This window comes from Centroberyx affinis, unplaced genomic scaffold (genome assembly GCF_046629955.1).
Source record: "Centroberyx affinis isolate AG114_WGS23_722 - 3 ecotype Tasmania unplaced genomic scaffold, CSIRO-AGI_Caff_v1 ptg000313l_1, whole genome shotgun sequence".
In the NCBI taxonomy this organism is placed as follows: Eukaryota; Metazoa; Chordata; class Actinopteri; order Beryciformes; family Berycidae; genus Centroberyx; species Centroberyx affinis.
The window spans coordinates 37,323-63,799 of record NW_027278990.1 but is presented as its reverse complement, the minus strand read 5'-3'; the positions used below and the strand labels follow the sequence as shown (position 1 = coordinate 63,799).

The following is a 26,477-nucleotide window of genomic DNA, read 5'->3' as shown; positions in this document are numbered from 1 at the left end:
CTGCGACTCCACCCCTCCTAGACGAAGGCATGGCGAGTACCGAGGCAAGGGAGTGTGAAACAGAGGGCTGCAGCAAGGAAGCCAAACTTCAATGCCCCACCTGTATCAAGCTTGGTATTCAAGGCTCATACTTCTGTTCACAGGTACTGTTGCTTTTCCAACTCGTTCAGTTTTAATATTGGTTGTAACCACACATTGGGGCCCTGTGTTCCATCACGAGGCAGCTAACTGTCCAGCTAGCTAGCCATGTGCAGGTGCTTGATAAACCGCTGATAACCTAACAGTTAAGTGTTGACAAATGCTTTCGGTCTGTCTAGACGGGTGTCTGCGGATGAATAATGTAGTAACTGATGGTAACTGATGCTGTCTGTAACAGTAGGCCAGAGGAGTAACCTTACGGCTAACTGCTGGCTGGTTAGCTAAACGACTGTTAGCTGTACGTCACTGGGCTAAATAACACATCTAAGTTGTTTCGCTAGCTAAACATATTACATATTACAATATACCTGTCATCTAGCAACAATGTTATAAGGTTTCGCGATCATATCCTACGCCGAACGTAACGTTAGTGAATTTGAAAATTCAAGAGATTATTTTAGCGTGACAGGTCACTTATGGTGCCACGATGTTTGATCCTTGCCTCGATACGTTCTCTCCTGTGTGGAGCATCAGTAACCAAGGACGACTCAAAAATCTGCCAGTTTAAAGATGTCTGTATGTCAAGTATGTATCTGCAAGGGTGCATACTTGGTAGAACAGTGTAGAACATGACTCAATGCCTTTTACGGATTGTTAGAAGCTACTTTCCAGTTCGGCATAGAGATGGTCCATTACACAGGGTTTTCCCCCAATGAAATGTCAACTTTTAGAATTGGTACGCCTGTTATCACCACAGTCGTCTCCCACCAATACACACTGTGGTTATTGAGGTTTTTTGTGCCGCCTCGTGAATCTATATCCTGAATTTACCAGAAGACCCTAACGATTTATATAAAGGTCTTAAGTCATAGTCTATCAGGTGTGTACTTTTGCCAATAAGCAAGCCATCATTAAACTAGTTGGGCATGATGCTCTCTCCTCACGAGACATGTCTGCACGTCAATTATGAATAATGTTGTGGCAACAGACCAGCGATACACTGTAACGTTAGTTCAGTCAAACGTTTTATAAATAGAGTTAGCTTGGGTGGCAGGTCAAGTAGTTGAGGTGCCACTATGTTTGACTCCAGAGGCATTGGTATGAGAATTGGTGGGCTGTGAGATATTTTTACTCTTAGCACTTTCTCCTGAGGATTATAGTTTTTACACATAAGACTAAATTTAGTACAGTCAATTACTTTCAAACCAATGTTTGTGAATTTGAGCAATTCTACCAAATGTAGCTAGAAACCACAGAGCCAAGGCGCTATTCTGCAATGCCTTTAGAGACAAAATCTTAACCTACTCCATTGAAATTTAAATTGTAAATTAACTTTGTAGACTTTGGAATGCTTGAGCGTTTCCATCGACCTTTACAGCATTGGAATGAAAAGAAAGCAGTAAAGTGTTACTTGTTAAGTCACCCATTTTTTTCAAAGTTCGCCTTAAAGCAAAATTCTAATGCAGTGTGATTGGCAGGCAAAATGTGCCCATCTCTCTGTGAAATCATTGCTGTTGCTATTTCTTCTAGTTATTATTTCAAGTTATTGTCAATATTGCAAGAATTGTCTCTTGATAGCGCCATCAGGAAACTCTTTACTTTTGCTACTGGCTTTGGGAGGGGACAAACATATTGGCTAGCAAACAATAGAGCTGAGGGATAAATGTTGATCAGCTAGTTTAAACTTTTCATATTCTGGTATCCAGACTTGCCCTAGAAATCCAAAAACTCCTTCCAAGCAGACCTAATCAATGTTTTACTGTTATGGTATGCTCTTGTATGTGACTGCCTTGCTAGTTGGGCTGGGTATTGCTTGGTTTGAAAATTGTCAACACTGGTATTGGTATCGGAATTGCATATTAATACCAAACAAGATATTTTTTGCTTTTCTATTTAGTCAGCATCATTTCAGCCTTTTATAAAGCCAGCTAAATTGCTTCTGCAAATGTCAAAATTTTCCCGAAATGTTAATTGTTATCTGTTTAAAATGTAGTTCATATTGTGATGTTTAACTTTTTTAGACTGTGCCATCTAATGAATCAGTCTGTTAATAAGATGCACTTTGATGGCATTGAGAATACTTGGAAAGATATCGTTGGGTGTGTCAAAATGTACCCTGAAGCAGCGTTTTGGTTTTTTTTTTTTTTTTTTTTAAGCTGGGTGTGAATAGGTTGTTTGTCTATGAAGCCAGTGGCCATGCATGTGTATGTAGCGCACATTGTTGCTTTTCCGCTGCGATGCAAAATTGGAATAAACTTGCTTAGGTAAAGAACGTGCAACATTGATAGAAACGATGCATAACTGCAATTTTGTTTGCAGCTCTTTATTTACAGCATGATTACAGATCACCACAAATTGACTACAATCAAAACAGAATCAAACACAATCTTTTTTTAAAGCAGCCTGCCTTGGCTGTAAAGCACCGTGGAGGAACCCCGAACACAAACTGTCCCACTGCAGCCACAGTACCTTCACTTAGTCAGCCTTTTGATTGCTCCGCTGCCACATAAACTGCTGATGAGATAGTTTAGCCCACCATGGAGCGCAATTTGTGCTACATCAAGAACAGGTGTAGACTATTTAAACTTGAATTAATAACCAATCATTTCAGAAGTACCACATTCTTGAACAACCTAAAAAACATGTCTGGTGTCGGCATGGCATTCAAAGGTTCATTCGTTGCATCACCTGACAGCATTGTTTTGGGACCTGGCTGGGTTCTTTCAGAGCAGGTAGGCTAAGTGTTAGAAGGTCAGGTAGTGTGTTGAGGTCCAGAATCAACTCCAGATAGAATCTCTACCAGTTGAAAACACATTGTCCATTCATTTTGCCCTGCTTTCATGTGTCAATATCATGTACATTTTAGCACTAATATTAAAATTTCAGATGAATTCAGACTAATTTCAGTCAAATCATAGTTGAATTTGAAAAATTGGAAATTGACAGACCTACTGCCTAAAATCATGTGCTGATCCATGCACAAATTTTTGACCCGTCACTTGGCATTAAGCTGTCTTGATTTGTTGTAAAACAAAAAACAGTGGATGATCAATCCTTTTCTTGGTTACTCTTGCTCTCACTTTCTCTTGCTCTTTGATTTTCCATCACTTTCCCTCCCCATTTAGCGGTTTTCTCTCTGTGTTCATTTCCAGGAGTGTTTCAAAGGGAGTTGGGGGTCTCACAAGTTGCTGCACAAAAAAGCAAGTATGTATTACTAATCCCTGTCATTCATCATTGTTCTTTTTAGATGTAATGGACTGTGCTGGATGAATTACATGTAATTACAGCTAGCAAACCATGAAGATATGAGTTGGGATTGTAGGAACCAAGAACTGAACCAGTGCATGCCATTCGATGGGAGGAGGTTAACAGTAGATTGTAGCACTTGACCGTGAACTGACACAGTGGTGGCAGATACTTTTGGACACCTTGTGTTGTGTTTCGTTAGAGGAGGACAAGAGCCAGAATGAGCCTAAGAACTGTGTGGAGAAGGACACCAACACAGACCCATGGCCGGGCTACCGCTACACAGGGAAACTACGCCCTCACTACCCGCTGGTAAGCCCTTGGTTGTTAACGAATGTCATTTCACTCATTTCACACGTCATCCCATCTATGATTTATGGTTCAGGTAATGTCAAGTAATAGACATATCACAAGTAAGCAATAAATATTGACTTTCCAATTTATGAGGATATTATACATTGTGGATTCAACTGCAGTGTATAGGCTTACTTTATATTAGAGTTGCACTGACAGTAATTTTTGAAAACCGATATGAGTACTGAGTTCTTCATCAAGATGATTGGCAGATATGTGTACCAATCCAAGTCCTACTCAATTTACATTGTCATGTCACTGAGTATTGGCTGAATATAATTACAGGATTACAGTGCTTCAGTTGCATTTATATATTGATTTCATCAAATGATACACTGAACATTGTGTAACAATCCTCAGTCACAAAAAAATGGTGCTAATATAATAGAGAATTGTCTACATAACATAGGCTAGATGATATAGCTTCTCAAATACAGCTTATTGATGGACTCAAACGGCTTATTCAGAATTGTTCAGAGATAAAAGAACAGTTTGGTAGGTTACGCCTAATGAAACAGAATGGCATTCAGCCTGCATAGCCAAGGCTCCTCTTCTAAACAATAGGTGAAATGCCTGAGAACTTTACAAATAGCAGTGTTACAGCTTTCTCACGTCAGGAGAGACTTTTGCTCCTCCTGCCAAAGTAATGTTGTGCCAAAGAGCATGTGACAAAAATCATTATTGGGACAGATTGATTTGCCGATCTGAGTACGCGTACTTTGGAGCTGGATTGGTGCCAATCCTGATACTACAGGTGCTATCAGTGCACCTCTTATTTGTATGATTGGATCAGACTAGTGGATTGTGTTAAGCTGTGTCTTTGGCCCCTGGAAGGTGATTATGTTACAGTTGGGCAGGATTCTGGATTCTTTTATAACCATTTGCCAAAACCAATAGGTAAACTGTGTGCACCTAAATCATTGAATGCTGTTGATTCTCATGTTGCCCATCACTTTAGTGTTAATTAGATGCTGCTAAGGTCATAAAATTCTGGCTTGCCTCAGCTGTTGTCATGTGGTTAGGCTGATGTGTGTGAATTCCATGTAACCTTTCTGCCCTCTCTTTGGCTCCTGGTGTAGACTCCCATGAGGCCTGTGCCCGGTGACATCCAAAGACCTGACTATGCTGATCATCCGCGAGGTAAGCACTCTTCCTTCACACAAACACATTTTCAGTTGATGTTTATCCTTCATCAGTAAGGTCACTAGTTGGGTAGTTTAACCATCTTCTCTGAAACTCACTTTCTCAACATGTTACGTGTTCTTTTTTTCTTGCGTGGGAGGACTTGAGCTGTAATTTAAAATGTTAAAAAAACCTGATTTTCTTGAGCATTTAAAGACTGTGTCTCCATTGAAATAATCACGCCTACACCGTGTTTGTGTGTGGAAAAAATCTGTGTGTATCAACTGAATAAACACATTCACAAAAACACATAACAGTTGACCACTTAGACACAAGGTCATTCGCTGTCTCGGCAACAGGGACAACACTGACGATGACTGCCAGTTTAAGGACATCCAGTTGTCACCATTTGAAGTGGCTTATAGAAATCTGCTACTCAAAGAAGACACAAACACGTGGGGGTGGTTTTACAAAGAAAGCTTTTTATCTGCACACTGTGGAGCTCTTTGCTGCCAAGATGCCCGAGCTAACAGTGTAGAAAATGGAATCCTACCTATTCACGAATCAAGCTGCTGCACAAACACCCAAAACTGCACTGTGCTCCTTATTTTTACAAAGATTGAATGCTCCTTAAGCGAAAAACTGATGTTTAAGTGTGAAAATTAGAGGTCTGTAGGATGTACCACTGATTTATTGCAGGTTTTTAAAATTTTACATTTTGATTGATTGCTGTAGCGCCACCATGAGGCTATTCCAAAATGTAGTGGGTGTCGTTTGGAATGGGACTGGACCTGTGTGCAAAATTTGGTGCATTTTCATTCATGGGAAGACAGTTTTGGTAAGAAGAAGACAACATAGAAAAACAAGGCCGGCCAGCTCTGCTGCCGGCCCCTAATTACTGTGACTCATTGCTGAGTTATGTGATAAATGCAGGGCTGTACATGAACTTTTTTTGCACATGGCACTGGTGCTACAGAGGTTGATAGTTTTGTTGCACAGGCCACAAAATTGTAGCACGTGTATAAAATGTCTGTTACCATCTCTAAAAACAACCACAAGTAGTGCAGTTCATCACTTAAACAGGTATGTGACAAAGGACATTAATGTTGCATACAGGGCACACAAAGTCCAAACCTTAACAAGAAATGTTTTCAGACAAACATTTTCTTTATTTGCCCATAATGGTAAATTGCAGGGACATAACAACTGTATACAAAACATCAATATATTACGCTTCAAATTAGGGGTGTGAATCTTTGGGAATCTCACGATTCGATTTGATTCCGAATGGAAGATTTAGTGTGAACAATGGACAGATAAAGAAAGATAAATTTGCCTCGGAGTAGATTCATTTCATTATAATTATTATTTGGAATGTTTCTTTAAATTATAGTTAACCTAATTTGTTAACTTGTTACACATAATAATGATCTGAGGACAAAGGATGTGATTTATTTCATTTTATTTGTTTATGATATTTCCTTATTATTCATTTACTTTTTCTGTTTATCTCCAGCACATCAGAATGAATTGTAAACAAATGGCAATATTAACAAGTTAACAAATTAGGTTAACTATAATGATATCGGCCCTTATGGCACATCTGACTGAGAGCTGTCCAGGTTCTGAATGTAGCCAATCGATGACTGTTGTCAATTACACTGTAAGGAGCTCATAGCACATGGCATCAGTGACTTGGACACAACCTCAAATCAACATAGTGTGCAAGACTTTAGCTAGAAATTCCACACACAAATATACTTTAAATCATAATTTGCATATGCATGACTAGTACAAGTGAAACACGGCTTGATTGCTGTGGCAGCGATATTGTACGCACTTCCTACTCACTGTGTGCAGTTAGTGAATAACATGAAAGCTACCAGTTGATAGCAGCCTATTTGATATTGACACAAGATGACCATGGCAATCCTTTTTTGGTAGTGCAGCTGATGGTTTACCACCATCTTCACAGGTTAGTTACCAAAGCCCTGCATTCCATTGGGTGTCTTCAGTGTCCTCCTATAGCGCCGTCACCAGTCAAGAGGTTGGAAGTGCAAGATTGATTCATTATTTAAAATAGATATCCATATGGACACTTCCTCATCCATTTGACCATTTAAAGCCAATCCAGTGATGGTGAGGATCAGGCTACAACGGTATGACAATCGGAAACTATTCCAGATGTATTTGAAGCAAGAGGTGAATACATGTGTAATAATGATTTTCACATTAATATAGTCTATTGACACACTGTTATCTGAAGTCAGCACAGTTCCAGTATTTTATTCATGGTGCATCATTTTTGTCATATTTGAAAATGCAGCTATTTCCTGGCTGGTCGACTCCTTTCATCTGTGACTTTATTATCTGTAGTCTCTATTAATTTCCATTTAAACCTATTTAAAAAAAAAAAATCTTTGGTGTACAACGACCCTGATCGTAAAAACACCCTACTTCCCCCCTTGCAATCAAACCTGTTGATGAGCATAGCTCATGGTCCATCATTTTGGCAGTTAGCCTCCCAGTATTGATGTGAATGAATCCAAGGAGAATTATCTTGTATTGGGAACAATGAACAAGCAGCAAAAATAATTGCCACCCGGTGCACACAAACAGAAGTCTGCTTCATGATTCAACCTCACGCAGGGTTCTCACACTCACTTGAACATCAAATTCAAAAACGTTTCACTATCTTGTTTGGTGAAATCCAGGGACTCAAAATTGGCATGCTGTGGGGTGAGACATGACATTGGTCAAAATTAGACATAATGGAGGCCTCATTTTTAATCATGATCTTGAAAACTCAATAACTCATGGTGAAGTCCTTCATTTTAAAACTGCTCTTGTATGAATACAAATCTCCATCAGATGGTTTTCCTCAGGATGTGAACTGTTGATCTTAGGACATAGAGAGGAATGATAAATTTGGTGCTACATTTTAATTAAAAAAAAAGAAAGAATTACTTTTAAGGCCATCCACCCATTTTCAAAAAGGGGTGGATGGCGGTGGATTGAGGTCTTATTTTATTTTTTCAAATCCACAAGCTTTCAAGGATTTTCAAAGACCGTGGGAACCCTGCTCACGGTGATGAACTGAGAGATTAACGCTCAAAATCTACACGAGCAAACCTAAGAAAAGAGTCTGCATCCTCAGCACCATGCATCCTATAGTGGAAGTTGATGACCCTATATAAATGATCTGGTACTGTTCATTACTACAACAGTTTGCCACTGGATTGACATGGATTTGATAACACACAAGTACACACTGAGAGCTGCCGCCTGTTGAAGGCCTGTGCCAGAGTGTTACAACATTCTGGACATCTTAAATTAACAGTGCATGAATACGCAGAGCAGCCGGTGTGACAAGTTTCATGACAGCCAGGAATATTTGCATACCCAAGACACCTTCTCTGTCCTCCAAGCAGACCGAGACCCATGTTACATCACTGTGCACACTGCTGAAGACTCAGAAAATGGACAGAAGAATAAGACTTCTGAAATTGAAACTGCAGTGTTTTTTCCCTTGCATGTGAAAGCGGATTATTTCAGCACTAATTAGGCTACTTATTATTAATAAATTCTCAAACGCAGCTCTGTTATTTCTGTTATTTTTTATTTAGCCTAGGTAAACACACTTATTCCATGGTGCAATTCTTTTTTATCATTACTTTGTTCTGAAAAGTAAACATGGTAAACAACAGAAATATGATATGACATCCAAACACACAGTCTGCAAATTTGTTCACTATTTAACAAAAAAAATGTTTGTAATTTGAACAATGCATGGATGTCGTCGACTGTCCTGCCACCGGTTTTTGTGTGCATGGTAGGAGAGGGTTATGTGAAATGGCTAGTTGTCATTTGGCAGCTTGTTGGGTCCCTAAAAATTCATTGACCTTTAGTGTTAGGCTGGACTAAATCAAATTTTTGTTTTCACAGAATAAACAAGGTCTTACATTAATTCAAAAAAGTTTCCAATGAGTAATATACACTTCTGTACATTTTTCTAAAAGCTGGTTCAAGTCAAGTGTAGGGACATTTTAACCCTGGGACTGGAATTGATTTTGGTCCCACAGTGTCTTCCTGTGACCCCCCCCCCGGTTTTAGATTTATTATGTAGAAAAGTTGACAGGTCTGCACAATTATTGCCATATTGTGGTCATACCATCCGTCTGCTATTTTTGTGTTAATTAACAGACCTTAATTGTAACCTGGTTGGTTTACATGGCAACCTCCACATCCTTATCATCTGACTGCATATGACCATATCCAGGTAGTCATGGTTACAGTTTCCTTTCATTGTCCTGTGATGCACATGCAGAGAATAGAGAAAGATTGTGTCACTACAGGCTAATTGCTCCTACCATACCGCTGTTGTCAAGCCTACGCCAAATCAAGTGTTTTTTTTGTTTTTTTAATGGTTGATTGCCATTATCACACACGAGGTGAACCTCAATGCTACAAAGACATCATGCTGTGCACACTTTGATTTTCCCACTCCTGTCTATTCTTTTCTGAGCAGCAGAATCAAACTGTAAGTAAGCCAAATTGATTGGTGCTCTCACACTGTAGACTTGTTGGGTAGTAAAGAAGGGCTATTTTTGACTATTGCCACACAAACCTGTCTAAAGTCCATGTTGCTAGGCAACTGTTCATGTTCGTCCAGCAATCATCTTGTCGTGTTAATAAATTATAGATGAGTGAAATGTTGATGGCTCCAATGCTTTGACCAACAGGCATTTCAAAAATTGTCTCATTTAAGCTTTTCAGTCCAATAACAACTGAATTGCATGTTGTGGTCTTGGCTATTAAATAATTGAAATTTAAATTGACTTAATAAGTGCTAAGCACTGATGGACTGCACTGGCGCCTGTGCTGCTTCTGCTGTCCAATACAATGCTAGTAACAATCTTGCCCTCTTCTCCCGAGTCGACAGTGTGAGTCTAGTTAGTCTGCCTCTAGCCAGGTTTGATGCTATAGTGTAATCCCTGCTAGTTGTCTCTAGAACGCAGGGCGCTTTTAGACACTTTTAGATGTAGTTTGTACGTAGGAATTTGTTTTTGTAATGATGCCATCATTATCACTCTATAGTTCAGGGTGGTTACTGTGTTTTTTGTTTGCAAATGTATTTGTTACTGCAAAGAAATTTACATTTTGTGTTACTCAGACTTCATTTAAAGGTTGTTGCTAGGAGTTTGATTAGGTCTCTTCAATACATCTCAGTGGGATTTAGTGTGTATTCACCTCAGAATGCTTGAGCGCAGTGTTAAATATGTGTTTAAATTCCGTTCCTGGAATTTCAAATCTCAGGAACCTTGTCAGGAGGACGTTTTTAAGAACTTCCCCTCAATTAACCCACCATTCCACTGATGTCAAAAATGACAATATTACATTAATACGTAATGAAAGCTCAGCATGAAGACTGAGCCATGTAGCTGTTATGAATGGCCCCACTGAAATATGTGAAAGAACTACAGCTCGGAGAGGAAGTCTGAATAACACATTTAGTTTAAATGTGTTAGTTTTTTTTCTAAAAATTTAAATTAATATTTGAATGTTATATCTTATGTTATGTCTATATGTTAGCACTCTGAAGAAAAAAAGTCAAATGTATTTTGAAATGCTCTTGATTCAAGTCGAGCTGAAGATGTACATATTTTTTATAGGTGAACATGGGCTATCATAGCAAAGTCATACTGAGGTCGGCTCAACTGAAAATTATACATACAGATAAAATGACCATGCTCAGGATGTTTTCCTGGGCAGGATCACTTTCACTGTTTTCCTGGGTTTTTGGTTACATTCAAAGCGCTGGTGCAAAATACTGCCCATTCCCATTTGGACACCAAAATGCAGTTTGCCTTTATCCCTTTTAACAAGTCGCTTGCGAGTCTCTCATGTATTGTCAATGGAGCAGCTCAAGATTTAGGAACAGGCCTTCACATTATTCCCTAGGTTTTAAGCACTGAGTTTTTGGCTGCAAATGGCTGTGTGCTCTATGAAAAGCGTCTATCTGTCTGTGTTCATCCAAGAGTGCACATCTATTTGGGGGCATTGTGATCTGTTGAAGCTGCCAGAGGTCAGACACCATAGCAGGTAACAGTTAACTTTAAGGGTGGATACACACTTGACTCCTCTTACTTAAGAAAATTGGGTTTGAATGGCCAGCATGGCGCTTAATTCATTCAAGGATTCTTGAAGTGTGTCTCCACCCTTTAGTATGTTGCATCTGGTCCCACAAAGACATTGAATAGTCTCAGTATTGTGGAACATGCATTGCTGCAAAGTCATAAAGACATTCAGGTGTACGCACTTCAAAAAAAAAGAAAAAAAGGCCCTTTGAGATCCACCAGAAGATAAAGGTAGTGACGGAAGTATGGAGTGTGTATTGTGCTCACTCATCAGTATAGGGTGATGATGGGTTAAAAATGATTGGGATTATTGGGGCAAAATTGCAAGTTCTTGCAAATATTGAATTGTTTGAATTTGCATTTATTGCGATTGCAAAAGTCCCCTGGAGGGACTGACTCATGTTGTAAGAATGTCAAGATGCCTTTTGCCACCTCACGACCAGATGATTGAATTGTAGCTTGTGAAGTAAAGACACTTGATCGGGAGAGTATTAATTCAGCTTTGGCGGTCAAAGGTGAGGCCTTGTCCTGAAGACTGACGGATGACGACAGATGTTTTCCAAGGCCCAGTGTGAGTCAGTTTAGCAACGTCATTGAGTATTGACATTTGAATGATGTTGGATGTCGTCTGTCCTTGTTTCCTCCCCACAGGGATGTCTGAGTCGGAGCAGTCTTTGAAGGGGACGTCGCAGATCAAGATCCTCTCTCCCGAGGACATCGAAGGCATGAGAGTGGTGTGCAAGGTCAGTGTCGCCTTCTTATGGTCAAGTGTAGTTGGTTTGCTGTTTGAAAGTGAGAACGTTATCTAAGATTCTTTGCTGTTTTCCACGAAATGCAACTTTATTTTTGACAAGTGTGTTATTTGTAGCTGGCGCGAGAAGTCCTGGACATTGCAGCTATGATGGTGAAACCTGGTGTCACCACTGAAGAAATTGACCACACCGTGCATCTGGTACACACACACACATGCACACACATGTCCTTAGATTTCATTCAGCTATTATTTGTTTTTCTTGCTAACTTGTTGCTCCCCTCTTTATCGCCCACCTGCTTTGTCTGTCCAGGCTTGTACAGCGAGGAACTGCTACCCCTCCCCTCTCAACTACTACAACTTCCCCAAATCCTGCTGCACGTCTGTCAACGAAGTCATCTGCCACGGCATCCCGGACAGAAGACCGCTGCAGGATGGGGACATTCTCAACGGTACGCTCACGGCACTGCACACTGTAGAGCTGTCTGTACCAACACTCAACACGCAAGCGTTGAATCATTTTAGATTTGGAAGATGCAAATGGGGTAGAAGAAAGGTGTCTCTGGTATACGCTATCATCTCATAGTTGAGGAATTTTGGCTGCTTAGCTTGAGAGAGAAATCATTTTGGAAAATATTAAGGGTTTGCAGGAAAATACTCGCATATTCCAGTTCATTTATATAAAGTTTAAGCATACTTCAGATGTTACATTTTCTAAGTAAAGTTAGAAAAGTATCGGCATAGCTGAAGTCTTGCTATGCGCAGCAACAGGCTTGTTGTTATTTCTTGGGTCTTTGTTTTTTTCCTGAAATGTTAGCGGAAGTCATAGCCTTTTTTGGTGAATGAGATAGTTATCTTTCACTGCTTCTTGACTGATTGTTATGGCACAGAGATGACACATTACGGTGATTTGCTTCCCATTAGCCACCATCAGTGTACTTCAACTCCCTGATACATCTATTTCATCGCTCGTATTTTTAGCCATTATGGGATAAATTGTAGACAATAACCAATGTACTTGCTGTTTTATGTTTCGAAGTGTTGGCAGAGAATGAATTTAGATCACCTCAGTAGTTGGTTATCATGTGCTTCCTCCATATTAGATTAGGCCTATTTTGTTCCACCATGTATGTTTGTTTCTTACATGACAAGTGTCTCACATGACCTCAAGAATAGTTTTGGTAGTAGCAATTTTTTTGTTTGATTTTTTTTTTTTTTAGAATTTTTGGGCAGTTCTGTATATTCTTCTGCTTTTTTGATTAGTAAATATTTTATTAACAGAATTTACCCCAGCAAACCTCAAGAGTGGGCCCTATACTTCTGCCAAAGTCCCTAAGAACAGCCATGCTAAGTTTGGATGTGGAGAAATGTTTTATTAAACAGAGTGGAAGAGACTGGCCCTATATGACAAATGGTTGTATTAGCATCCAGAAATGGAGTCGGCAGGAGTTTGGCCAATTTTAGCCCCTTCATGAATATTTCTGCGAGGGAGATGCCTTCCAACAGCCACTCCCCTCAGAGCATCTGATGGAGCACTTGCCAACAACTCTTCTCTCGCAGCGTGGTCCGACAAGACAAATCGTTTCATTAGCCTTTACCAATGGGGCTTCGCTAGTCAGGTCCTCCGTTGTGTGCTGCCTGCAAGGTCCCCAATTGCCTGCTAACAATTGGAATTTCATCTGTAATTTTAAATGGGGATATTTACTATGGCCTTACAAATGGCTTGATGACCTGTGAATTCATTAAAAATGAACAAAGGCTCTTCACCTATTGCGTACAGACATTAAACATATTTTTTCGGCAGATAAATCATATATCGATATTTGCTTTGTGTTCAAAATGTGTGAGATTTCCAGCTGAAGTCATGTAACAGAATGACTCTTGCACATTCACCCTTTCACTCTCTTACACAGTGGACATCACCGTCTACCACAACGGTTTCCACGGAGACCTCAACGAGACCTTCTTTGTCGGCGAGGTGGAAGAAGGAGCCAAGAAGCTGGTCCAGACCACCTATGAATGCCTTATGCAAGCCATCGACTCTGGTAGGAGCACAGGCTTCATTTTCCTTATAATGCGCCCACACAGAGCGCTGTCCTACACGGCTTTCAAACGAATGCTACGCTAGTGTGGACATTCTGGTAACCCGACCTCCCCGGCACATTGCTTTTGTATGTTTGTACTGTCACTTCAACTGCTCTGGTGATGCGTTTTACTCTATTGGATCTGCAGATATGAGTCTTTCCAGTCATAGAAAGTTGATATACAGTGTATGGCACATGGGTTACAGGTGTTTCCTTTCCAACTTGTATCATCACCACAACTCAAACTTCCTAAAGTAATACTGTATGTGATTAATGAGATTTTACAGTAGCAATTGACCATTTTCATGCCAAAACAATAGTGTTTTCAGTGTTTCCCTCTTTCTTCTTGTTAGGGTGGAAAAGCCTCTGGAACAGCATTTAGAACCTAAAACTCCTTATTGAATTTAAATGCTTAAGATGGCTCAAGCTACTTTATTTTCTTCTTTCTAAGCCTTGTTACCTCCATGCGTTCTTCCTTACCTACTGGTTTTGCGTCCGTTCCTTACAGTGAAGCCGGGCATTCGCTACAGAGAGCTAGGCAACATCATCCAGAAGCATGCTCAGGCCAACGGCTTCTCCGTGGTGCGGAGCTACTGTGGCCACGGCATCCACAGACTGTTCCACACTGCTCCCAATGTGCCACACTATGCCAGTGAGTAGCCACATACCCGCTGGGGCCAGTGTTTCAAACCTCTGGAAGTTGCTGTTGAGATTCTTTGACTTTTCCTGATTGCTTGATTGATTTCATTTTACCAGAAAACAAAGCAGTTGGAGTGATGAAGCCTGGCCATGTGTTCACCATTGAGCCCATGATATGTGAAGGTGAGTGTAACTGCATTTTGTATGTACCAGTAATGATAATTAGCATCATCATCATCTTAATTTTGTAACCCTATTTAAAACAATTCCCAAAAAAAAAGAAGCAAATATCATGTTCCTAAAATAAAAACAAGTAATGGCACCACAAGATGAGACTAGAGGGTTAAAAATAATTGTAAAAAAGAAAAGGATAAAAGACATCACATTAAAGCAAGCCTGTAAAAATAAGTTTAAGAAGTGATTTAATTGATGATAGTGATTCTCCTAGTCTAAGCTCCTCAGGCAGGTGGTTCAGAGCCAAAAGCCTGGTGTCCTTTAGTCTTCAGCCTAGACTTAAGAACGAGGATCTGAGGCTGCACACTGGCTCACAGGGGGTTAAAAGGTCTGTGAAATCGCTTGTAACTTTAAAAGTGATCCGTACAATCTTGAAATCAATTGTAAACCTAACCGGTTACCAGTGAAGAGGTGGGAGACGTGGGAGTGTTTCTTTACGCTCGCTCTGTTTAATTGATGGTGTGTAAGCCAACTGCGTGTCGTCTCAGGTGGCTGGCAAGACGAGACGTGGCCGGACGGCTGGACGGCGGTGACCAGAGACGGGAAGCGCTCGGCTCAGTTCGAACACACCCTGCTGGTGACGGAGACCGGCTGCGAGATCCTCACCCGCCGCCTGGAGGACAACGGCCGCGCCCATTTCATCACCGAAATGTAGGCTGGGCCGGATCGCACCGAGGACTGGACTCACCAGACACTATGACAAACCCCCCCCCCAACCTTTGGATCATTCACACACACACACACACACACACACACACACACACACACACACACACACACACACACACACACACACCTCAAACAAGAGGCACCTGTGGCTCTCATTGTTCTTTCAATTAAATATTGGTTGCTCAAATGTAATGGAAGTACTTGAATGTGTCTTATATCAACTGTGGATTGTTTTATTAGTGAAAACTGTATTCTCTGAAGGAAAATGAAAGTATTTATGAAATTGGGTTTGGCTCAGTCCCAGAGGTTTGACTTGGGACCTGATTTGGTTTGACTGTTCAGGTGTTGGACTAGACATCAGGTGCTTGCTTTGACCTCTGACCCCTGGGGCTATGTCACCCAGAGCTCTTACTGGCTGGCTAGTTGTTGTCATGAGTGTGGAGCTCAGGGCTAATTCGACTAGCACATGTTGCGTTGCTTCTTTTCTCTCACCCCTCTCTGCTAGCTTAATCAGACTCATATGAGTTGACCAGAGATGAACTGAAGAGAACCAGCTGTACTACAAATGATAAGTGGCGGGGGATTCCAGGAAACAGGCTCAACAAGTTGCACAACCTCAGCAACTGGCATTGATTTTCTTAAAATCAAGAAAACTACATCTGACTACCATACACTCCCAATAAGTCAACTTGATTGAAGTTTTGGCTTTTAAAGCACCCTCTGGCAGCCATATTGGAAGTCCTCAGATCTTGGCTAAGCATAGTATCTGGTTAGCTAACATCATTGTCTTCACACATTTGATTTGCAAATTAGCTAATATGACCAGTAGAAGCTAGCGTTAAGGGCTAGTAGTCACATGATACATTAACATAAACTGGTTTGGTAAATTAGTCTGCTGGCTAGTTAGCTAGCTAGCTAGGTAGCAAAGCCAAAAACCAACAGTTTGTTCAAGTTAACTTAGCCACTTCTCAAGCTACAACTCAGTGTTTTGGAGTAGAGACTAGAGCTAAAGACAAGAGTAGCTTACTGAAAACAAATCTACCATATCGGACTATTCACTTTTACTTACTGAATGGACCTACACTCACACCACAAATGTTTTTCAGGTGTCTTTCTTTCTGGTTTCTATATATTCAGCCATAATTTCCGCACAGCCAATTCTTCAATCGACCTCCAAGATGGCGTCAGCTATTGTTGCTATGAGATTTGTGACGCAACTACAAAAGCCTCTGTAGATATCAAAAATGAGAATGACATCGAGCCCAAAGTCATTCAAGTGCTGAACTTGTTAATCCTGCTTTGAGGAATCCCCTTTCGGTGTCATGTTTCAAATAGCCCTGGTGTAGCGTATTGAGCCTTAATGTGTGAATTTAGGATTTAAGCTTTGCCGGATATCTCGAGGCACCTAACCGATGTTTTCTCAATCCAGTCAGTCACTATTTACTTTGATATGGGGATTTTCTGGTATGAGCAACATTCAATATTTCTACATTTTCAGAGGACTAATGTGATCAGTTTCTCTGCCATCTTTTTATTTCTTATGGAGTAATAAATGACTCTTCTGTAGCGCTGCGTGGGTGAGTTTGTACTCAGACGGTTTGGTGATCTAAATCCCAGTGTGGTTTAATTCATCAGCCTTTCATTACTGGATATTGTAACCCAGGTGCCTATCAGGCTTGTTGCCTATTTGATTTCAGTGGAGTACACTGACAGCCTAACAAGATGAACTTTTCCAGCGTGGCCTAGCAAGGACAGATGTGATTTTGATCCAGTTTTATTCACTACAAGTTAGACTGGTGTGACTGAATTAATTGGTGAATAATTAGAATTCACAAAGTGATAGTGGAGGCAGTCACACAGATGAGTGATATTCACAAACTTGCCTGGATATGCTGGTTCAAAACTTTGACGCAGCTTATAAAGCATTTAGTCAGTCAGTTGATTTCTGTTTATTGGAGCACCCTCTTTTTTTGATAGTTAAAATTTTAAATTTATGTAAATTAATCAGTACTGACTGACTAAATGCTTTGTCGGTTATATCAAAGTAGCTTCCCAGACTCACTTATAGTCTAGGACTAGGGTAGTACATTGATGGGGTGAGTACAAATTTGAATTGTAAATTGTGTGTTGTTTTTGTGGTTAATTAATCCCATCAAGCTAAATGGATCCACATTCATTTAAGCCATTCATTTCAATATTTTATTTGGGTCTTTTTCATCCCCGCACCAGAGTCCTTGATCTGTTTTTGCCTCACAGACATCACATCAGTGATACTAGAAATATTGAACATTAAAAGTGTTTTGTGTAGTTTGGTTTCCACAGAAGGACATGAACTGAGCTAAACATGGCTGTTGGCGTGTTTTAACTTGCACTTCAAATTCAGTTCGGGAAGTGGATTTTCTTCAAAAGTTAAAAGCCTTTATCCAAGGCTGTTATATCCAGTCTGTGAGAGAATTGAGACCGATTTCTCTCGTCAGTTGCAGTTTGAATCAGCATTTGTACTAGTTGGAATTGAATCTTAATTGACCCAAACCTGGATAAACTAAAATTTCCATAAAAAGGTGCATTTTGTACGTCATCCTTATCAAAAAATAGCCCAGCGTCTCTACCCTTTTGACCAGGTCAGACCATTTTCCTACATAAAAGATTAAAACCAGCCTTGTGCTCAGAGCCTTCAGGGAGAACCATCAAAGGATTCTTTTTTGCAAATGTATAAGCAGGCTAGGCCTAATCTGCAGTGTCTTAACGGGAATTAGTGTCTTCACCGTGCTATTCCACATCTTCATGAGGCCTCGATGTCTGTGCTGCTCGTTAAAAACCAATCAATCGGCGATCCTCGCTGATTAAGAACTTGCCGACGTTGATGCTGTTTGGTTGTTTGTGGCTGTTTCTCGAGTACTAGTATTGTATTATTCATTCAGTCCAGATCAAAGAATATTTTTTCGCTCTGAATAATTTTGTTTTGGTTCCTCTCGTTTTTTTTTTTTCCCCCCTTCTCACAATGTTCTATGTATATGTTCCTGCAGGGGGGAAACACTGATCAAAGAGATGTCTGACTGTGCATTGTGCAAATAAAATTGACTCAAACAGGGAATTGAAAGATTATTTATTGAACTGGGCGGGCGTGACGTCATGGCTCTCCGCGCTCCTCTCGGCTCTACGTCTAGAAGTTCAGGACGACGCGAATGCTGGAAGGAGGCAAATGAGACGTGACGTTACAGATGTGGCACTTCTCAGACCTGAAATATAATACTGACACACATAATGCTCGTCTTTGAAGGACGTGCGGCCTCTTGGGGGGGGGCGCATTATAAAGCCCTGTGTCACACCACTCGACACATCTCGGTTTTGTCCTCAACAGAGGGCAGCGGTGACGCACGCAGCCTTTGACAGACACCACTCGGTGGGACACGAGAAGGCTACGGACATTAACATAACAAACGGCTCCGAATGCATCCGAAAGCGAGGCTTACCATTTCCCGGCGTGCATGAGATCAAAACCGTCAATGATCTTTTCAAAGGGGAGCGTGTGCGTCACAAACTCGTCCACCTTCAGCCTCTTGTTCATGTACTCCTCCACCAGTTTGGGGACGCTCTCGATACTCTTGTATCCTGGGAAAAGTGCAGACTTTTAAGTGACCTCATTTCATCAGGGGTATTGCAAGAAACCTTTCATCTTCCACAAGGTAACTTTTCAGGAACTGAGAGAGAAAGACAAGTTGATTTTTTTTTTCTTTGTTGCCTATAGGTTTCATTCTTTGGAGGAACATCAAACTCTGGGAAGAGAATCACACTGATATACTGGGGGCATGGTGGGATACTAAATGCAACTCCGTTTCCCCTCATTTCATCAGAAGGATCGAAACAAAAGATAGCTCAATGTGAAATACAGAAAGACATTGCTAAACTAAACTGAACCTCTTAAACCCCTTTAAAGAGAAAGGGGTGTTTATGCAAGATGTGCTTAGTAAAACTCAATGAGTTTGAGGTAGAAATAATTGGTGGGGACAATTCATCTTTCTAATACTGAGTCGGACATGTCTCCCCCCCAAATCTCTACCTATGCCTATACATTTTTGACGGTTGACTTCAATGCATATTTAATGGTTTGGCATCGAGCCGGAATCGTTAAGCATTCTGCGGAATACTGATTTGTTTGCTTCTCAGAATTATAATCTGTGACTATCAATACTAAATTATTGATGGCACATTAATCACAAAGTGACACGAGAAAACGCTAAAATCTAACTAATGGGGAGACTTGAACGTCATGGGAATCACTGTCAGACTATGAGGGATTATAAAGATGAACTCCTACTGAAATGTACCTCCGAAGGCAGTGCCTTTCCACGTGCGTCCCGTCACCAGCTGGAAGGGCCGGGTGGAGATCTCCTGTCCGGCTGCCGCCACGCCGATGATGACGCTGGTACCCCATCCCTTATGGCAGGCCTCCAGCGCTGCCCTCTGCCACAAAAAGACCAAAGACCTTATATTAAATATTGGATATTGGCCTAACCCTAACCCTAATCATGACCCAAGAGTCTGCATTTTCATTCCAACCAAACATTCTTGGGTAATGAGGCCACATGGTTAAGAACCACTGTACCGGATGACAATCAGCTAAAAAATACCTTTAAAGATAATCATGATTTGTGTGGTCCATTTCACATTTTTTCATATCCACGGATTAATTATTTTAAGTACAGAGCTGGTCAACAATGTGAGATTACATTATCTGTGTCATCGTAATCCTTCACTCTTGATAATAATTCATCTCACCATGATCCCCACATTGCCCACACACTCAAAGGAGTAGTCCACCCCTCCATCTGTCATGTCTACCAGAACCTCCTGGATGGGCTTGCTGTGGTCCTTGGGGTTCACCGTGTCGGTGGCCCCAAACTCTCGAGCGGTTTTAAACTTGTCAGGGTTGAGATCGACGCCGATGATCCTGGCTGCCCCGGCCGCCTTGCAGCCCATGATCGCTGCCAGGCCCAGCGCTCCGAGACCAAACACCGCACAGGTTGACCCCGCCTCCACCTGAGGGGCGGAGCAAGGTGAGACACAGTTACAGGTCGGCAGATCTCTGCTGCTCACATACAGAATCCTGGATAATACACAATAAATCACACTTTCTGTATTTATATAACAAAATCCCAATAAATAAGAAAATTAAAACACAATGTAAAAGAGATAAATTACAATGTAAAACAATGATTATGTGGATGTTAGGACCTTATGTAAAAATTAGGCTCAACAGGTATTGGAGTCGTTTTAAACATGTTGACAGATTGTGGTCATCTAGCAGGCAACATCCTCAACATCTGGCCTTTACGGAACGCAATGGAAGACGTCACTTGGTATTGGTGGATTGGCAGAAAATGGTGAATGAGGACCTCCTGTGGCTGCTTGTTCTCATCCTCTGCTCGGGCGGTTAGTAGCTCCCTTGTCTTGATGTCCGTCCAATTTCCAGACATTTTAGAAAACAAAACATTTGCTCATTTCGCCGGTTTTCAAACTTCCAGCTCTCTGCTCCAAACAAATGCTGCCATGAGAATGAAATACGTCACCCCAGAGTCTCTTGTGATTGGTTCCCTCGCTCTACGTGAAAGCGTATTACGCAAGACCATTGTAACCATTTGCATGCAAAGGAAGATTCCTGGGAATTTCACTAGGTCTTGAGGGGGGAAACTGACAGATTAACCTTTACGGAATATCGAAAGTGTGAAAGGCGCTCATTTTTGCCCATAACTCAAAAAAATATAAACAGATTTCCATGAAATTTGGTGGACAGATAGGCCTTGGGCCAAGGAACAATTGATTTGATTTTAGTGGTGATCCGGATCTGGGATTTCTGCCATCGTTTTTAAACCATAACTGTGAAAGGAATTATGTCTTTGGGTGTAATAAGCAAGTCTAACAAGAACAGCACTGATAACAGTGACACTGCAATGACCAGTACCGTACATATGGAAGAGAATCACTATTATTGGTATCTTAGCGGATAACTGACCTTGGCAGTGTTGAGAGCTGCTCCATAGCCGGTGGTGATGCCACAACCCAGCAGGCACACCTTGTCTAGAGGAGCCATCTTGTTCACTTTGGCCAGAGAGATGTCAGCGACCACGGTGTACTCAGAGAACGTGCTGCAGCCCATGAAGTGGAAAAGGCTCTTGCCCTTGCAGGAGAAACGGGTCGTCCCATCTGGCATCAGGCCTTTGCCCTGGGTCAGCCTGGAGACCAGGAGACAGAAGCACAAGATTTAACAACTGTCCAGCTGAGGCAGTGGTATGATCTCCCATAATGGGTTACAAGCACCCTAAAGCTGCACTAGGCAAGGTTTTTATGTAAAAATACTGACTGATTATCAAAACCAAGAATGCCAAGTCGATACTTGTGTCCTTGTGGAGAACATTCTTCCCAAGTTGTGTTGGAGCGTTCTTCTCATGAAAGTAAGCACAGAGAATCTTCCTTGCAATTTGAGATGGTTCACATTGCGTGCATGATTAATTAAGACACACAGCTGTTAATTTTCCCAACTAATCGAAACCCCGTACCTCTTGCTGGCATTTGGACCCGCCAACATGCAAGGTTACCTAGTTCAGCTTTAATCCAGGACATTTACCTGATCTTTTGACACAGGTTGGTTTTGGGATTCTTGCAGAACTTGCACTCTCCACACTGCGGGACGTACAAGGGTATGACCGTGTCTCCTGAAAACACAAATATGACATGTCCTGTTCAAAGCCATTCCGGTGCAAACATTTACACTGTGAGCACTAATTGTCCTGTCCTCCTACCTGCTTGGAACTTGGTGACTCCCTCTCCAACACTCTCCACGATGCCGGCTCCCTCGTGGCCCAGCACCACGGGGAAAACTCCTTCAGGGTCCGAGCCACTCAGTGTGTAGGAGTCAGTGTGGCAGATCCCTGTGGCCACAATCTGAAATACAGGATTGTGATCTGATCCATATCGAGTCCATTTAAAACAATCGGTGCGCTCACTTCATGCGGACAAGGAATGAATATCAGCTAAAATAGAGGGAAGTTCATCAGTTCAGGAATCAAATGTGATTAGTTCTCATTTAAATTGTCTTTTGATAGCAATATTCACCTTAAATGTATCATTTTAGCATATATGGCATTAATTCAGCACATTCATATTACTTTATGAACTGCACGTGAAGTGGCCAAGAACCAAAATTAAAGTACATGACTCTTGAAATGTGGGTCCTATGCGATTCTTGCCTTGAAAGGTTTTAATATCTCAGACTGTAGTTTAGTGTTATTTTTTTCTAAGGGGTGAAACAGGAAAGATGAGGCTCTTCCTCAAAGAGTATATTATATCACGGTGGGGCAGCTTTTCATAAAAAAGTGGCATTTTCAGCAAATGTGGCGATTTTGTTTGTTTCTGACATTTTAAAGTAGATTTCCAAAAACTCTGGAAGCCCATGGTCATGAATCAGCACAAAATAACTACCAAGATCTCAACAGTCTGAACTATTAACTCTAGTCAACAATGATTTCTATTTGCCTTCACTTGAGAATGTAAATATGTTAGCGAAATCAAGAAACTCAAGAAACCGGGAACTTGTATAAACAATCTAAAGGTGCACAGTACACCTTACTGACGTCATTACATGCTGTAGGTTATATATAGTAGTCCATAGGTTACAGTAATTTATCTGAGCTGCAGTTATCTCTCAGGCAATGGTCACCATGAAAACTTCATAATCTGTTGTTAAACTGCTAACTGAGTTTAGACTATCTCTGCCTCCACTGTTATCCCTTTCAACAGCTACTACAACAACCACTGCTGAGTCTGAGTTTCTATCAGCTGTTGTACTACTGCATAATTCATCCTACCACCCACTTCAAGTTTGGTGAATACATTTACACACGTGTAAGTTTTAAATCATGCAGTTTTAAGATCTACAAATATTTAGCAACAAATTAGTATTCCTCAAAGGGGAATATTGCTCAATGTAACACCAGAAAGACCAACAGATTTTGGGGTCCAAGAGAAGGCCAAAAAGCTGTCTGCTGAAAGGGGTAAATGCAGTTTTAACAACTATTTTCTTGTGGGATTTGAACATCTTACAACACTGGAAATTGGGTCAAAGAAAAGTCATCGAGGGACATTTTGAAAGCAGAGATTTTTTCAATTCTAAAATTCATAACAGCCATCAATTGTCCGTGGTCTGGCCTTTCTAGTGTTAAGAATTCATTTTTGTGGTGTAGGACAGTCCCATGGCTGTGAGAGCACAGCTGGGGGATTTCTGGGAATAAGGTACATTTTCTGTTTCAGAACTGATAGCACTGCTGCTCATTTGTGTATAAAAACTCAAAACGTTTGCAGGTCCTCAACATCAGTCTTCAGTTTATTGCCTAAGGCAGCTCCAAATTTCACATCTTGACATCACAGACTCACAAAGTATTTATCTAGTTTGGAAGAATTGTTCATGTTCACAAATATTTTAACTGGACTGTTCTAAACCACTGAAATAGCATATATTAAATTTTAAAGATATACACAAGTATAGTTTGAGAGATTGTCAATTTACCCGGTAGATCATTAGCTCCAGTCCTTCATGCTAACACTTTAGCACACACTATGTTGAGTGACGCTCCAATGCTAACACAGCATACACTATGTTGAGTGATAGTAGGCTTCATGCTAACACTTTAGCATACACTATGTTGATAGATAGCAGGCTTCATGCTAACACTTTAGCATACACTATGTTGAGTGATAGCAGGCTTCATGCTAACACTTTAGCATAAACTATGTTGAGTGATAGCAGACGCCATGCTAACACTTTAGCACTATGTTCAGTGATAATAGGCCACTATCATTATTCAAAGTAAGAAGGCTGACCTTTTAGTAATAAAATGTTTAGTGTTTTGTATTATATAGCCTATAGATGAATACATTTTAAAAGTGAAATATCATTAACTCAATATAGCTTTTTTTGTAGGTTTATTTTTGGAACTATTTTAGGTGAACAACCACCATTCATCCACTGCACAGTGATTTTTAGCTGTATATTACTTACAGTTACTTACCATTTAACTGTACAGCTGCTACAATTTACTTTTTTCTCACTTTTGAGATTCTGCTACATTCTCTCAACACAGTGTATGCTAATTAAGTGAATGATCTACCAGGGACACATGGATGATTTTGGTGTCTGTGTTCTCATCATTTAGCAGGTAAGTTGACCAATGGACCAATCTCCCAAAAACTAGGTGTATTTATTTAAATTAAGAAGGGTTTCCCTTTAGTAATTTATTTAGTATTTTTTTCTTCTTCAAGTCACATTCTGCACACTAATGGCTCATGAGAGTTTCCTCTGATGTGCCTTCAGGCAGTTCCCCTCTCACTGATGTGTCACTGAGGTCACTCCAGTTTTTTATGACTGACACCCACCAAATCTTATCCAATCAGTAAAAAGGAGTGTCAGTAGCGAACACACCTTGCCCCACCTCAAACTTTGTGATCCATTACCTTGACTCGCACCTCCCCCGCTTTAGGAGGTGCCACCTCCACCTCCTCCATCACCAGGGGTTTCCCAGCCTCCCATGCCACTGCAGCTCTGCATCGGATCACCTACAACACAGCATCCCATGACTTTACAACTGTAGTGGGGTTGGCATTACTCAGGATAACAACTCTCTTGACATTGCACCCATTAACCTCAGGGTGGGGGATAATGGAATGTTAGGTTAAGCAGTCTTTGAATGTTTGTCAAGTTAAGTGAAAAAGTGTCCAACAAATGATTCGCTAAGAGCCAGATGATTGATGTGTGGACATAACAATGGGAAAGCTGTTTTATTAAACCAACATTACACAGTCATCAATTCGCTGTCAACTCAATTCAAAATGTCAAGAGAAACTGCACTTCATTTGATAATGGATTCAATGACAGAATATTTATGTTCTTTATCTCTCAACAGGCTGGATATGACATTGAAGTGAACTGAACTTTGGATAGATGTCTCCAAGAGACATATTATTTGTCCGGTTTTGTCCTCCCTTGATTATACAGATGTGTTGGAACAATAAGGACTTTTTTGAAACAGCATTTACGCAAATAGTCTAGTATTTGACAAATGTCTCCCAAGAGTCACACAGCTCTCGGACAACTCTTCCTGTTTTTTGTCCCCCATAGATTGCGTAAACATGGTGGAACAGTGGAATTTTTAAACAGTTCTTACACAATCACTAATATTCCATGTGTCCATTTCAATAGAATCAAATTGAGTGGACTTCTTCTAGCTTTCCTCTATGTTCCCTTCTTTGCCGCCCCAGATAATCCTCCCTCTTATAAACACTCCTTCCTTCTGTGTAAACATAGCACCTAGCAGGAGAAAAACCCTGACGGTCCCACCAGTGTTTTCACATTCAGATTCATTGAAACCTTTGCAGCAAAAGTACATTACTCTACTGTAATTCCATGTAACAAAAGGGTAGCATGCTTACCTTCCCAGCGGTTGCCATGTTGTTTCACAAGCAGACCCAACAAGGTTAGGTTCAAGAGGAGATCTTATCAGAGGTTAGACCTATCATAAAGAAGAGGTCTGCCTATAGGTTTTCACTGGGCTGCGTCCAAACACTTCCTGCTGTCTGACACTAAAGCTGGGCGTGTCCTAATACTTTCAGCTGCCTTGTTCGCTACCTTTTAGCAGATGTGAGGGACGGTGTAAAAAGTAAGTAGAAAAAAGTAGAAAGAAATCATTTAGAAACTAGATATTAGCCATGCATAATCTTAACATTTTGATTTCTCTTTAAACTTAAGACATTTCATGTATATTCTTGTTTTATTTTAGTTAGTTTTACAAGTAGACACGTTTTAGTTTAGTTTTAGTTTTTCCACAAAGTCTCATTTTTATTTTTATGTCATTTTATTACAATGTTCTTTAACACATAGTTTTCATCTTAGTTTTAGTTTTAGTTTAGGGTGATAACCTTGCCTCTGGTCTCATTTATAGAGAGTTCCTAGTACTAAATTTCATCTTTGCTTTGTAAGTATTAAAAAAAAAACTGTTTCATTGTGGGAATTGTAAAGCAACCAGCCTCCTCTATAGGAGCCGGGCTCTGTGC

At 40.7% G+C, this 26,477-nt stretch overlaps 2 protein-coding genes across 2 annotated transcripts; one reads left to right on the top strand and one right to left on the bottom strand.

The window, feature by feature from the left end:
- Positions 1-14: 14 nt before the first annotated feature.
- metap1 (methionyl aminopeptidase 1) lies at positions 15-18,461 on the top strand. The gene is made up of 11 exons (XM_071515137.1): positions 15-143; positions 3,291-3,342; positions 3,587-3,696; positions 4,818-4,878; positions 11,649-11,740; positions 11,866-11,949; positions 12,062-12,200; positions 13,662-13,793; positions 14,341-14,484; positions 14,589-14,654; positions 15,194-18,461. The coding sequence occupies exons 1-11, from the start codon at positions 30-32 to the stop codon at positions 15,358-15,360; spliced, it is 1,161 nt and encodes a 386-aa protein (XP_071371238.1). The 5' UTR covers positions 15-29; the 3' UTR covers positions 15,361-18,461.
- A 1-nt stretch (position 18,462) lies between these two features.
- On the bottom strand, positions 18,463-25,983 carry LOC139640935 (alcohol dehydrogenase class-3 chain L). The gene is made up of 9 exons (XM_071515138.1): positions 25,857-25,983; positions 24,882-24,983; positions 22,175-22,316; positions 22,000-22,087; positions 21,388-21,607; positions 20,154-20,414; positions 19,703-19,838; positions 18,848-18,986; positions 18,463-18,562 (listed from the first exon to the last, which is right to left on the bottom strand). Exons 1-9 carry the CDS (start codon positions 25,872-25,874, stop codon positions 18,538-18,540), a joined length of 1,131 nt encoding a protein of 376 aa, XP_071371239.1. The 5' UTR covers positions 25,875-25,983; the 3' UTR covers positions 18,463-18,537.
- Positions 25,984-26,477: the final 494 nt, after the last annotated feature.